This window comes from Antechinus flavipes, chromosome 1, assembly GCF_016432865.1.
Source record: "Antechinus flavipes isolate AdamAnt ecotype Samford, QLD, Australia chromosome 1, AdamAnt_v2, whole genome shotgun sequence".
Classification (NCBI taxonomy): domain Eukaryota; kingdom Metazoa; phylum Chordata; class Mammalia; order Dasyuromorphia; family Dasyuridae; genus Antechinus; species Antechinus flavipes.
The window spans coordinates 507,070,248-507,085,622 of NC_067398.1; the positions used below are offsets into that span (position 1 = coordinate 507,070,248).

Sequence of the window (15,375 nt, forward strand, 5' to 3'; positions counted from 1 at the left end):
ATTCCCATCCACCTTTAACTTGTTGCCCTTTTGTCCCTGTCCTATGCTTCCATTGTGCCTTGTGAAACCTTCATTCTGTTGTTAATAAATTTTTTTCTCATCACAGACTTCTCACACTATTTCCTTCTTATTTACATTCATATATACCTGGACCTCTCTGGAAGACATTATGTCCACAGTTACTCATCTCTAGTACTAGGTACATCTTGTCACACTGAGATGGGAGAAGTAGACAATCACTTTGTTTCTCATTGCTATTGCTGGAACTCCTTTTCCTTCCTGACACTGAGCATCTTCTTCAAAATTCAATCTGTCACTCCATCTGCTTTTTTAAAATCACTATCCAAATTGCAGTCACCTAATAGCCTCCAAATTATTCCTACTCCTTCCTCCAAGAACTCAATTCCTAGTTTATGATATTGTCATCTACCTTCCTTCCCCTCATAATCAAAGACTTCAGCATATATACTGATAGACCCTTAAACAAAATAGCATCCAAATTTATCAACATCTTCAGCTTCCCTGATCTAGATTCTTAATCTACTTCAGCCACCTGCAGGCATACTTGTGCCCTGGATCTCATTATTACCCACTGTCATGCTGCCTCTGTGTTCCTGAACTTAAAACCTCCCACTTTGATCATAACTTCTTAGTTTTCCATCTTTTTTTCTGCTTCAGTCTTCCTAACTTATTCTTCGTCCTCAAGACAACCTAAGCCCCCTCTATTCTACCTTGTTCTTCTACTCCATCACCCTTGCTCTTCATTTTCTTCCCTTTCTTAACCTTACCGTTAACTAGTTCAACTAAAACTATATTCTCTGTATTTTTATCCTATTGTCCTATCATTATTTGTACTTTGCTAAGATCCAAACCTGAATTACCCCATATTTCTGCATTCTCTAGCTGAATGCCATTACAGGAAGTCACAAAATTATACTGACAGGTTCATTATAGATTTATGCTATCTAATCTCTACTGTCCCTCATTTCTTCATGGTAAGTTTTTCCTGATGTACTGTTCCCTAGCAGAGAACCTTACCTCTTACTTTGCTGGAAAAAAATCAAGGCCTTCCACTACAAACCTTCTTTTGTCCTCTATTCCATACCTCAAAACTTTTTCAACATCATCTATTCTCCCATACTTTGCTCTGGTCTTTGAAGAAGAGGTGGCCCTTCTATTTATGCTTTTGTGCTGTACATCTCTTCTACAGAGGCATTGCCTTATTCTGTCACTTTTCTGCCTCACATCTTTAATCTTTATTTACTGACACCTTCCTTATTTTCTAGAAATAAATCTGTCTCCCTTATCTTTGAAACACACACATTCATTCACACACACATGCATGTGCGCACATATACATACACACATTTCATTTAATCCTGCTCTACTCTTAAACCATCAGTCTCTAATTGTCTATATTATACCTCTACTTGATTATTTCATCAATATCTCAAACTCTTACTATATATTCTGAACTGTGTTAAGAAATGGAAATATAAATATAAGCAGAAAGAGAAGTTTCTGATCTCAAAAAACTTATATTGTAAAAGGAGAAGACACATAAAAGAAAGCAGTAAGAGGCTTGAGAAGAAGAGGGTCAGGTAACATAGCAGAGAAAAGCTAGAATGAAGGAATGAGACATGGCTAGCCTGGACTCCTTTCTTAAATGGAGATTCTGGGAGGAGCCATTCAGAAGACCAAAGAGGAGGAGAATACTTCCAGTTTATGTGAATTATATGAATTCTAGAACTGGAGTAAGCTTCCAGATGAAGAAGCTTTGGGGACATAGTGAAGTACAGAGTATATGCTGAAGAGCAAGTCATTTTTTCATCCTAAATATTTCCCTTCTCCAATTGTTCTTGTTTCTTATTGAGGGTACCATTGTCTCTCCAGCCTCCTAGATTCACAAATCTAAAACTAACTTTTGTTTTTAATTCTTTCTTACCCTACCCCAGCCATACCCAACCAATTCCCAAATGTTATGAATTTCATCCCCTTAGAATCTCTTTTCTAACTTCTATTCTTTTCCATACTGCCACCTTTCTAGTTCAAGCCCTATCACTTCTTGCCTTATCCATCTCCGTAGTCTCCTAATTGATCTCCGCTAACTCCAGTCCCTCATTTTTTCAACTCATCCTCCACACAGCTATCAGAATAATATTCTTAAGAGATAGGTCTGATTCATCTCCTCAAATTATTTGTAATTATTGAACCTAGAGCAGAATGTAAACTTTTCTGCCTGTCATTTAAAGCCCTCCACAGCCGTATGCTCCAAGCCTATTTTTCCAGGTGGTAGAGAGTTTTAAATCCCAGATTCTTCCTCTTCATCCCACTATCTTAAGCCAAACCTAGCTCTTAGCTATTCTTTTGACTCATCATTATTCATCCTGTCACTGTGCCTTCCTCCAAGAAATATCTCTCTTTTCTGGAATCTAGTGCTTTTATACTTCCATCTTTTCCTCTTACCTTCTTTCATGAATCAGCTCAGGTGGTTTTTTTTTTCCTCCTAGGATGCCTTACCTCTCCTATTTCTGAGTACAATACTTTCTTCTGTCTAACTTGTCTGAAACTAATGCATGTATGTATTTTATACACATACACACTCACACCCACATCTATATTCCCCCCCACACATACACACACATATACACATATTTTTCTCAGAATTTGGGGTCCCAGGAGATTAAGAATTGTTTTGTTTTAATTTTATATTCAAAGTGCTTGTCATGCTTTCCTTAAAAGTACAGTGTCATAAAAGTTAGTTAACTTTTTCCAAAAAATGAAATTTTAAGTTTATAAATGATCAAAGACTAAATATTAAGATTTTACTATAAATATAAACATTCTTAAATCCCAGTTCCTAGTTTTAGTGGCCAGATTAGAAGTTTAGAAAGAACATAGCTCTTAAGATCTGTTTATCTTTAAAATAGCAGGGATACAAATGATGTATTTATAATGTGTTTATATGTTGTAACTCTTAATAGCACATATAATAGGATTTTTCTATTCTTGTTTCAGATGATCATTCTCGAGTAAGACTGCAGACACTAGAAGGAGATACAAACTCGGACTACATTAATGGAAATTATATTGATGTATGTATAACTAAAGTAATGAGCAAAGATAACTGTTTGATGTATACTTGATAGGCCAGGTAGTATAAGCAAGTATAAAATTGCTAGAAACACACTAGTGAAAGTTTAAGTCAGGGATAGAGATGATTATGCCTTCAGTATTTGTTTTATTTATATCTTTTTGACAAAATAAATTAAATCTTACCTCCCCAATGGACCCTGGAGAGTAGAAGGAAAGTTTAGGTGACAAGTAGCAAAATGAAACAGTGTAGTTGGAATTTTGGGTCTTTCAGATCTTCACATCCCAAATCTCCTCCTTCATAAACAGGCTGTTTGATGCAGTAATTAGCCAGAGGGCTTAGCCAAGAAGCCTACCAAAAAGAAAGAAAAGGAATAAGAGACATGCTTTCAATAAATATAGAGAAAAGGAGAGTCTTATTGTGGCCCACAAATTTTGCTAGTTTGTGCTTCTGCAAGTTCCCTATGGTACCTAATATATCCAATGCATAAATTGGTCTTCATTCCAAAGAAAGTGATTAGAATATAAAAATTACCAATAAGCATTTGTTAAGTACCAGTTTTGTGCCAGACACTGCATCAGATGCTTAGAAAGTAGAAATAGCAATGAAAGAACCCTGACTATACGTAAAAACAAGAAATATAAAACAAATATATAAAATAAATACAAATTAATTTTGTGGAGGAGACAATAGAAGCCTAGGGAAATTTTAAAGAGGACTTATGTACAAAGGAACAATTAGGGGATGTATGAGGTGAAATAGGAGGGACCATATACCATAGTGAGGGGGATTTGATCTTGCAAAGGCATGGACATGGGAGTAAGAATGTGGTGAGTAAGAAGCAGCAAGAAGGCCCCTTTGGCATTCAAGTTGTACATTTGTTGAGGTTGTCCAATAAATCTGGGAAAGTAGGGATGATAATAATACCAGAGTCTGTGAAAGAACATGACATAGTTTGATCTGTGCTTTAGGAATATCACTTTGAGTTCATTTCTACTCTCTGGGATATCAGTGATGACATAGTATTCTATGGGAGAAAGGAGAAAGTACTTCAAGGAGAAAATCAAGAAGAAAAGGGACACAAAAGAGGCAAAATGGAAGTCCTACCTGTATCAGAGTTTAGAAAGTAGAAGATTGTAATAAAAATTAGGAAGGAGAAGAGACCACAGGACATTTGGATGGGAGATGCATTTATGTATGGGATGAGGAGCTCCACCATGCCTAGAAGACCTAGCCCCTAGTGCTTAAGAGTAATGGACCAATGGATGCTGTTCATCGAAGAGGTCATCTAATAGGGTCAAAGGAAGAAAAGAAGAGTATTAGTAATCTGTGACTCCCTATTCATTGGTGCTGAAAAAGCCATTTTTGCCCTGACATAAACAACAGAAACCTCTCCTGTCTTCCTGAGGAATTCATCAAAGGCTCTTAAGTACTGTCAGACTTAATGACCACCACTTCCATCAGGTGTTCTATGTGGGGACAAATGATATCAACAAAAGGAACTTTAAAAACATTACTAAGGATTCTGGTGTCCTGGGTACCATATTTTGGGAGTTCATCCAGAAGATAATGACCCTAATGATGACAGGAGTGAAGAATATGTAATAAGAAAAATCAATTGAAGGAATTGAAACTTAGTTTAAAAAATTTTAAAGCCTCACAACAACAGAGCTATCATGTGAAAGAGGCATCTTATCTGATATGTTTGGCAGAAGGGTGAGCAGCAGGTAAAGACAATGTAAAGAAAAAACTTTCTAACCATTAGAGCCACCCAGAAGTTGGCTGGGTAGGTTCTTCATTGGAGGTCCTCAAAGACTGAATTAACCATTTGTTGGAGATGTTGTAAAAGAAATCATATTTGGATTTTACTAAATTTTCTTTCATATCATTTCCATCTACTAGATTCTATGACATTTATAATTTTTGGCTGAATTCAATTGAAGTGAATTGGCATAAATCTGAGTATTTGTCAACAAAAATATAAACATTCCTTTTTTTTTTTTTTTTTTTCCAAATCGGTCTGTTTCTTGGAGAATTTGTCAGTAGTGCTATATGTTGCCCTCCCTGATGTGGACTAAGAATATGTTATTTTCATTTTCTGTCAACAACTTGGCATAATTCCACATTTTAAAAAAATCTGTTTGCATATTAATGTGACAAAACTCTGTAATTCCTAATACAGTGATTTGCAATCTCTTGTCATCGTGGCACTTTAAAGTTGCCTTCAAAGTAGTGTGCAGCTGTTAACTAGGACTTCTAATGCAAGCAAGACATTTCATTAAATATGTACGCTGTTTAATTATTGAAGACTGCTTCCTTGTTCATTCTGCATCATGTTAACTTAATGTTTTACATTAGAATAAATTCTTTAACAGATAATATGTTTTCTGCTGAAAGAATGAATGAAATCAAAAGTCGACTGAAAATCAAGGGGCAGTCAGTATTACCTTTAAGACTAGAATTTGCAGAAAAGAAACTTTAACATCCTCACTATTCATGAGAAATAGGCAATATCTATCTTGGTCTAAATAAGCAGAAATATGTGGCTTTAAGTTAGGAACCTGGATATTGGCCCTTCCACTTTTTCCTTTTTTGCCTAAGGCAAGTAATTTGCTTTTCCAGCATAGGTTCTGGAAGCCTTAGTTTCCTTCTTAGTAAAATGAGGATAGAAATAGTTGTTGTAAAAAAAAAATTCTTTGTAAACTGAAAAGCTATGTGAGCTATTATTATGTACATTATATATTAGGTATTATATTGCTGCAATGTGTGGCTGCCATCACTTATAATTTCCTAGAGACTTTCTCATAAGGCTTTATGCTTAAAATTTTCACCTTCAAATAAGGGATTTTGTTTCCTTTGTCTCGTTGTCAGTTATTTTAAAATGAGGATTCTTATTCAGATATACAGTTTACATTGTAAAGGACCTCTGCTATCTCTGAAATTCTGTGACTTTGTAAATCAAAATCATTAAATAATTATTACTTGTAAATGACTCAAAGAAATTTTAAATAGTTCCTTTGGAAACAGAATGGTGTTTCTTGTACAAGATCCTGGAATTTCAGAGATGATTATTTGGAAAGCAGGTCATATCCCAAACATCAGATAAAACTCAAACCCATACATACTGTGATAACTGAGAACTCAGATGACAAAACGAGTTTGGCTTTTGAGTTTAGGAAATATTTACTAAACTTGCCAAGGATCGTCCCACCTTAAAGCACATTTTATTCATTCCAATAAATAGGTTATCAGCATCTCTCCTAAAAAGATGGTCCCTGGCCTCAGAGCCCTTCTTTTCTTAAGATATGCAATTAACTAGAATTCAGAGTTATTGTAATAAAAGTGGTACAAATTAATTGCTTTGGGTTTTAGAGGGATGCTGAGATTATTTGTAACTGGTAGGAAAAGAGAAGGCACCATTGGAGAAGTAATATTTGAGTAGACTCAGGAAAAAAGGATGGGATTTCAAGGAAATGGAGGAAAGATATTTAGGATAGAAAGAGTGCTTTGAGAGAAGACACAAAGATAGTAAAGCACAAGTTATAATGAAGAAACCTAGATTAGTTAGAAGAGGTTTCATATAGAAAAGTAATGGGATATAAAACTAAAAAGGATTAGTTGGGGCTAATTTATGGACGTCCTGCAATGTTGATTTTTAAAAATTTAAACTTTATTTAGCAAACAATATGTTTTTAAAACAAATAAATGAGATTCTAGGATCTCTATGAGTAAGCACTACTTAAAAATTTTCCCAGTTCAATTTTGTAGTCTACCCAGCTCATTATCTATCTGCATGAAGAAAACTTAGTGGGTTTTTTTTTTTCCAGGAAAAAATACACCAACAAGCATGCAGTGGTTTTGATAATCTTAATGTTGTATGAAAAATTCTCCAATATGTTTCAGTATATTTAAGCATCTCAGTGTGATGTATGAAGAAAACACACAAAACAAACTTCTGGTAAGATGGTTAAGTGTCCATGACTAAGACTAGCTCCTTTTTAATCTACTCCAAATAGTAACAAATGACTTAAATAAAATAGAAGAAGAACAAAAAGGGGAGAAGGAGGAGAGATCTTTACAAGAAAAAAACTGAAAAGAAAATTAAGAGTAGAACTAAAAAAAATAATATAAATAAACATAAAAGGAGATCCCTGTGCCATGCATAAATGATATGGATTAAAAGAATGAGGGAAATGTAGCATCTTACAGTGGGGTCATTCATCTGACTTGCACTGCCACTGACGGTTTGTATCCTCAGAATGAGGAAGTAGCTAGGTGGTACCATGATTAGAGAGTTGGGCCTAAAGTCAAGAAGATGTGAGTTCAAATCCTGACTCAGATATTTAGAAGCTGTGTTACCCTAGATAAGACATTTAGCCTCTGCATGTCTCAGTTTTCTAAACTGAAAAATGTGGATAATAATAGAACATATCTATCTCCATGGTTATTTTTTTTTAATAATCACTACTGGAGAGCCACTAGGGAAAGACTGAGAAAGTGGCTACTCAGACCTTTCTTACGCACACTCAATTCAGACTCAGCCTTTCTTCTGTCATCAGCCCCTTTAAAGCCAATTAGAAGACTTTTTCATCATGATATAGTATTAATCTTGAGTCATCATGGTCAAAACTGCTACTAAAATTCCACATGTTATATTGGCAGCAGGTATAGAATATCTGTGTGTGAAGAATACTTCAAGGACTGAAACTGGGCAAGAAGTATTTTTGTGCATGCTTCAAAGACTGAGTCCTCATTGGTTATTCCCTACTGTTACAACAAAATGAACAGCACTACAACAGTTCCTGAGATCCTTTGTTGGGAACTTCTAGATTAGTTTACAAATTTTCGAGAAGAAATTTAAAGGAACAACTGGAATCTGTAAGAATCAATATTTGAAAATGAACACAGAACTACAACCGTGAGAATCCCTGTCTTAGACAACATTGGAGGGATTGGGGGAGCACCTTAATTAAAAGAGTAGGTTTTCTGGGGAATAGAATGGCCCAGACAAATAAAAATTTTAAAATAGAAAAACAAGTAGGAAAGCAAATATTTGAAGTGCCATAAACATATGAAAACATCAGCCAGAATACCATAATATTACTTAGCAAAGACAGAGCTAAAATATAATATATAGAAAAGTGAGGGAAATTACCTCATGATACCAAAATACCTGTTCTGCAAATCAGGGTATTACCCATCATAAGAAAAGATAATTTTCAAAAGATATCAGAAACTTCATACTAAACAATGTAGCGTCAAACATAGCATTAATTTGACAGGCGAATTGACTAAGTATCAGAAATTTAACAAAATGACCCTAACATATAAAGCAACTAAAAAATTACTCCATACTATAAGAGAGTTATGAGTGACTTTGGAAATTTGAAATTCCAATCTCAAAGTCAAGAATAGTACTTGAAACTAGATGATACATATGGAGGGAGGTTCTCTTTCCATTCACTATATTGTTTGAAAAGGAACTGCTGAACAAGAACAAATAGAGGTATAAAGGAGATGGTGAAAAAGAAGTTATCACTTGAAATGAATCATCACAAATAAAGGGCAATCAAATAAATAGGTAGCAGTCCGTAAATGTATACTCTTAGCTGGATCAGATGGAGAAGGTTTTATAAAAATTATGCTAGCAAAAGTAGTATCTAAGGAATTGTGTGCATATGTTTAAGGGACAGAGTGAGGGTAACTGAGGAATTAGAGAAACTAGGAAATAAAATTCAACAAGACAAAATATAAGATTCTTTGTGTTATTACTTAAAGCAAAAACAAAATTAGGCAGGACTTAATGGAAACAAAAATAAAATAAAAAATTATAGCCTTGAATAATAATGGCTTGAATTCACCCATAAAATGTGAGTTTCAAAAGGAATTAGAAAATTGAATTCAGCAATTTATTGTCTAAAAGAAATATACATAACTTATTAGACTTAATATAAATTCAGTGATTAAATTCTACTAGGAATCTAAGTTAACTAGAACCTACAAAACAGTCATTGCAATGACAATTTTGCATGATACTACAATATACTCATTTATCCAGAAGACAGTCAAGGAAACCATATTATTATTAAATTGCCATAAGATATGAGTATATATTGCTAAAAGACATAGAAATTAAATTATTAAAGGCAAATAAATGCCTTGGCCAAGATGGTAAAGTTAAAAATTGTTGGTGACTTTGATGTTTGGATTTTTTTTCTATTACAAATCTACCAAAAAGATAAATAAGGAGGAAATTAAAGAATTGGAGAACGTTTTAGAAAAATGAGATTGAATAATCTAGAATAATAATGGGAATCTTAGAAAATGCACATTTTCTCAAGTGCCTGTGGAGCTTAAAAGAGGTTATATGCTATGGCCTGGAACCCTAGTAATGGCAGAAAAGGAGAAGCCTTACACATTTCCTTAACAGATCATAAGACAATAAAAATATAATTTTTTGTAAAGGAATACAATAAAGGAAACAGGAACAAAAGTTTCAGACATAAATTAAGACAAAAAAATCCTTTCAAGTGAGAGAATAAATCATAGGAATAATTAAACTTTATGCTAAAACATTGATTATCATAAGATAAGCAAAATTTATGAAATGCATCTAAAGTGATCCTTAGAGAGAAATATATGTTTCTTGAACACATATTAATTATGAAAAAATAAGACTAATGACTTGAGCATGCAATTAAAAAGGTAGAAAAACAACCAATTAATAATCCTCCAGAAGCACACAAGTGATCCTGAAAATTAAATGGGACACAAACAGAATCAAAATAAAAACAATTAAATAAAGAGGCAAAATTTTAAAAATGCTAATAAATTTATTTGGAAAATTAGCTAATTTACATTTTTTTAAAAGAAAAAACTACCAAAATCAAAAACGACAAGAAAGAAACCATAACTTTTAGAGAAGGAAATAAAGACTATAATCAATAAGTCAACCAAGGGTTTTAATGATATGGACTCATGTCCTGGCCCCTGACTAAAATACATGTGTGTATATATACACACACACGTGTGTGTGTAATATACTGATATACACATGTGTATATATATGTGTGTTGTCTCTCTTTGTTGTCTCTCTTTCACTATATAATTTAATACACACACACACACACTTTGCAGTAAGCTGCATAGAACAAGTAAAAATATGTAGAAGTGATTTGACTTATTGTATTTGTATCCCTATTCTATCATCATGCCTGGAATATATTAGGAGCTTAATGAATACAGATTGATTATTTAACCTTAGATAAATCACTTATCCTCTCAAGCATCATGAAACTTTCTAAAACCAGCTGATTTACCTATCAAATGATGAAAGTTGTTTCCATATCAGTGAGCTTCCCACATCCATCAAATCAAAGGTCCAAACTCCAAAAAAGAATAGATGGGTGAAGGAAGATGAGGAAAAGAAAGGAGGTGAGAGAAAGACAGCAAAAAAAAAAGGAGAGAGAAAAGAAAAGAGAGTAAGAGAGAGGAAAAAGGTAACATAACTAAAAAACAAACAAAATTGACAGATTTCTAGAAAAATGTAAAATATTGAAATTAACATAAAATTTACATTAAAATATATGCATAGATAATTAAAGTCAGATGTTTTAAATCTGTAAACACTAATATTAAACTATAAGGTTAAAAGCCATTTCCAAATAGAATACTGAAAAGAGATAATTGAACATAGAGATATTTTTTCTTCTGTTTCCAGTGTTCATTCATTTTAATTTCCCTTTTTATCACTAGAATTCCTGGAACTTTGTCAAATAGTATTGGCAAGAGTGGGCATTCTTACTTTACCCTTGTATTTACTGGGAAAACTACTATCTCTCTTTGGCAAATAATGTTAGCTTTTAATTTTAGGCATATAATTTTGTCATATTAAAATAATCTGTATCAAAACTAATCAAGATGATTAATAACTTCAAAAAATTAACAATATACAGAAAAGTATGTAAAACTCATTAGAATTTCTATATATTAATAAGAAAAATAGGAAGTAATAGGTAGTTCCCATTCAAAATAAGTATAGAATGCATAGAATCAACCTAAGCATATATAATTGTCATATATAATTATTTTTTGTAAAAATCAAGGGAGTCCAGGAATTGGGGTGACATTTAGCTCTCATGGTTGAATCACACCAATATAATAAGAATTAATATATTACCTGTTAATTTATAGATTTAGTCCTATATCAATCAAGTTACCAATAGCTTAATTGCTGTAACTAGACAAAATAATAATAGAATCATTTGGAAAAACCAAAGGCCTAGAATCTCCAGGGAATGGTGTGAAAAGGGAGTAGGAATGAAGAAAAGATAGCAATTATCTTAAGTATAAAGCTATACTCATCAAAACTTTGATATTTGTTAAAAAAAGTTGTTGGACAGTAGAAAAGACTAGACAAGCAAGTATCAGAAATAATCAAATTCAGTGGTCTGTGGGTCACTAAATTCAAGAACATAAACTATTTGAAGAATTTCCTGTTGTATTCCTTTTGGAAAAATTAGAAAGCAATTTGGTAGAAAATAGATTTAGATCAGCAACTCATATCATAAACCACAATACGTTGCAAGTGACTTTATTATAAAAGGCAGAAATTTTTTTAAAAAACACAATAGAAAGAGAAGCTTTTCACAATTGTTCCTACATATATATTATCTATAACCAAGTCTTGGTTAAAAGGGATCATAAAAGAGAAAATATGCAATTTTAACTCCATAAAATTTTAAAAGCTTTTTTTTTTTTTTTTTTTTTTTTTTTTTTTTTTTTTTTTACAAACAACAAATCAGTATAGAAAGAATAAGAAGAAAAACTGTCCATGGTGGTAGGGAAAAGGACAGGGATCTTTGTATCAAATTTCATTCCTTATGGTATTAAATTCCATCACATGCATATATCATAATTTGTTCAGTTCAGTCACTGCCTAATTGGTGACTTTTCATCTTCCCATTGTTTCGCTTATTCCAAATAGAGCAACTATGAATATTTTTTAAACACATAGGTCTTGTTTTGTTGTCAAATTACCTCTCTAGCATATTAATTCTGGTCAATGGACAGAAACAATTTTTAACTCTTTTTTACATAATTTCAAATTATTTTACATAAATAATGACAAATAGGGAGAAATGTGGGCAGATTTGTAGGAAATTATACAGATAAAAATATAGAACTCTAACTACATAAATGAAAACAACTTTAAACAATAATATAACTCAAACTAAAAATTATAGGCAGCACTGGTATTCACTTATGTAAAATTTAAAGCATTCACATGAGAGTAGGTAAGGATAAGACAAGTATCAGGTCCAAGAAAAATGAAGTTAAGACTTTGTTCCCTAAGGACATAGAATTTGGGGCTCAAAGGAGAAGAGTTTGTAACTGTTCCTAATCTTCATCCAGAGTGGTTATAAGAGTTGTCCAAAAATTCAGAAAATTCCTGTAGCCACCAGCTTAATTGATTGAAAGGAGACTAGGTGAAGCAAACATATAAAGTATTGGACCTGGAATCAGGGGGAACTGAGTTCAAATCCATTCATTAGTAGTGTGATCCTGGTCAAATTACTTTACCTTTCTTGGTCTCAATTTTTTCAACTGTAAAGTGTAATGTAATAATAAATAGAACCTACCTTTCAGAGTTCTTCTTAACATCAAAGGACTTGATATTTATGAAGTACTTAGCACACCTTGAGCAGGTGCTTAATAAATGCTTGTTTTGTTCCTTCCTTAAGATAGGGCAAAACAAATTTGTTCAATAGTCAACCCAAGTAATTAGGTATAATATGATAGTATCCTTATAATACATAGATGAAAGTCTAATTCTTTATGGAATTAAAATGACTCCAAAGTCTCTTTTACATTGCTTACAATTTTCCTTGAAACAACTTGTTTCAAGATAGAAGGGGAAAACTGAAAGTATTAGGCTTTAATATACAAGCTGTAAGCGTCTATGAGGGAACCCTATTCTTTCCCAGTTCTACTCTCCTAAGCAATTAATTCTCTGGTGACTTCCCACATGGTTTCTTAGTTGTCATCTGATGTCACAGATTGGGTACCAAGTGTAGGTACTATGTCTTTAAATTTTTGGCATTTGCTGCTTTATGTCAAACCCTGACACCATTTAAGAAAGGTTGTTACTATTAAAGACTATTATATCAATCTACACTGACAGAACAGCATGTGGCTTAAAGCCTGGAAAAATTGACAATAACAGCCTCAACCAAATTAATTCCTATTGTACATTGCCAAACTATTTGTACCCTAATAAGAGCCATCGTTGCATGATTTCAGAGAATCCCCAAGTTGTTGGTGTTTATTGCTCATCTATCACCTCACAGTTGGTATATGATTGAGTTATTCATGCCTCCCTTGAAATCATCATGAATGGTATTTGATGTTCCTTCCTTTGTTAAAAGAAAACCAGTGGGTTAGATATGTTTAATTTCAACACTGAATGTGTTAGCTCCTAATATTTGTATGTGAATTCATTTCAGGGAATTCAAATGACTTAGGTACCACACACAACTTTTAAGTTTATTAAATAAGCCTTTTTTTAATTTTTTTTTTGTTTTTAGGGTTATCACCGACCCAATCACTATATTGCCACACAAGGTAAGTTCCCCACATATCTGTTCATCACAGTGTTGATGTCTTTTCTAGTTGTTGTAACTCTTATTTATTTATCTCTGGGTAGTGGATAAACTTAAATTATAAAATTATTGGTTGCATTATAATAATAAATTTGATTTCTTTTTTCTTTAGTAAAGTAGCTTACTCCAAATGACTTTTGTCTAACTTTAATTTAATTTAACCACAACATTATTTCTTTCATCTTTTTTCCTTTCTATTTCTTACTGCAATCAACCTATTAAAGATATTCATTTCCATTCTCTACTATTGTAATAACCTCATAACTAGTAGTGTTGTGAAGCTTAAATGAGAAAATGGATATGTAAATATTTTCCAAACTTTAAAACAACTATATAAATGACAGATATTATTGTGATTATCATCATTGTTATTAGCCTTCCAAGCCTTGAGTCTAGTAGACTTCATTCCTTGATCTTTCTACTGTACTCTTCTGAACTCAAAAACTATTTTAATGGACAGCTAGATGGAACAATGACTAGAGCACTGGCCCTAGAATTAAGAGGACCTGAGTTCAAATTTAGCCTCAAACAGTAGCTATGTGATTCTGAGCAAGTCATTTATTATAATAACCTTGCCTTCTCCCACTCCCCCCATAAATAAATAAATATTTTGGAGCAAAATTTGAATTTTCTGGTAAAAGTTTGACAACCAGCTAGGAGAATGGGAAGGGAATATGCACATACACATATATTTTTTTATTATAACTTTTTATTGATAGAACCCATGCCTGGGTAATTTTTTTACAACATTATCCCTTGCCCTCACTTCTGTTCCAACTTTTCCCCTTCCTCCTTTCACCTCCTCCCCCAGATGGCAAGCAGTCCTATACATGTTGAATATGTCACCATATATCTTAGATACAATATATGTGTGCAGAAACGAAGTTCTTTTGTTGCATTGGATTCAGAAGGTAAAAAATAACCTGGGAAGAAAAACAAAAATGCAAACAGTTTACATTCATTTCCCATACACATATACTTTTAAGTTTAATCTGCATTATTAACACTTCATTAAATCTAGACAATTAACAAATAAATCAAAGCATGATTTGGCATGATATCTTAAGTATAAATACGCATATTATTTCAGTATTTCATGGATCTTTGCCAAGTCAGAGATAGCTATAATATACCTCTCCTCCTAAGAGTTCTTTCTGACTCTAGTCACTCCTCCCCCCAAACTATCCTTTCTCACCACTAACCATAGAATCTTCCTGTTATGCCATTGATCCCATTACTCATTTACTGAATAACTTACCAATAAAATCAATATAAATTTCTTCTGTTATTCAAATCCCTCTCAATCTTCGATATCTTTATTACTTTATAATATATTTTCCAACATCACTAGACTACTTTCTATCTTGAATTCTCAAATTTTCATCTCCCACTTCCTCCTCTTTTGCTAATATCCCTTCCTACCTATGGAAGTCATCCCTGTCTTCTTATAAGAAATAACCCAGTTATTGTCTTCTCCTTGAAACCATTTCTGACCCCCTAAAATTGCCTACAAAGTTTAACTAGATTTCTTTATTTTTACTTTTCAATGCTCCCTTAAATTATAATTATATACATACATTTTCCCCTTTGTAGGATCCATAAATTTTTTTTCATTTTATT

General features: G+C 32.8%; 1 protein-coding gene across 6 annotated transcripts in view; it reads left to right on the forward strand.

Moving 5' to 3' along the window:
* PTPRM (protein tyrosine phosphatase receptor type M) overlaps positions 1 to 15,375 on the forward strand; it is a 966,854-nt gene that overhangs the window by 850,148 nt on the left and 101,331 nt on the right. For all 6 annotated transcript variants that reach the window (XM_051970436.1, XM_051970437.1, XM_051970431.1 and 3 more), the window contains 2 exons: positions 3,019 to 3,095; positions 13,681 to 13,717. In XM_051970436.1, coding sequence (XP_051826396.1) covers positions 3,019 to 3,095; positions 13,681 to 13,717 — 114 coding nt within the window. The remainder of the gene's footprint in view (positions 1 to 3,018; positions 3,096 to 13,680; positions 13,718 to 15,375) is intronic.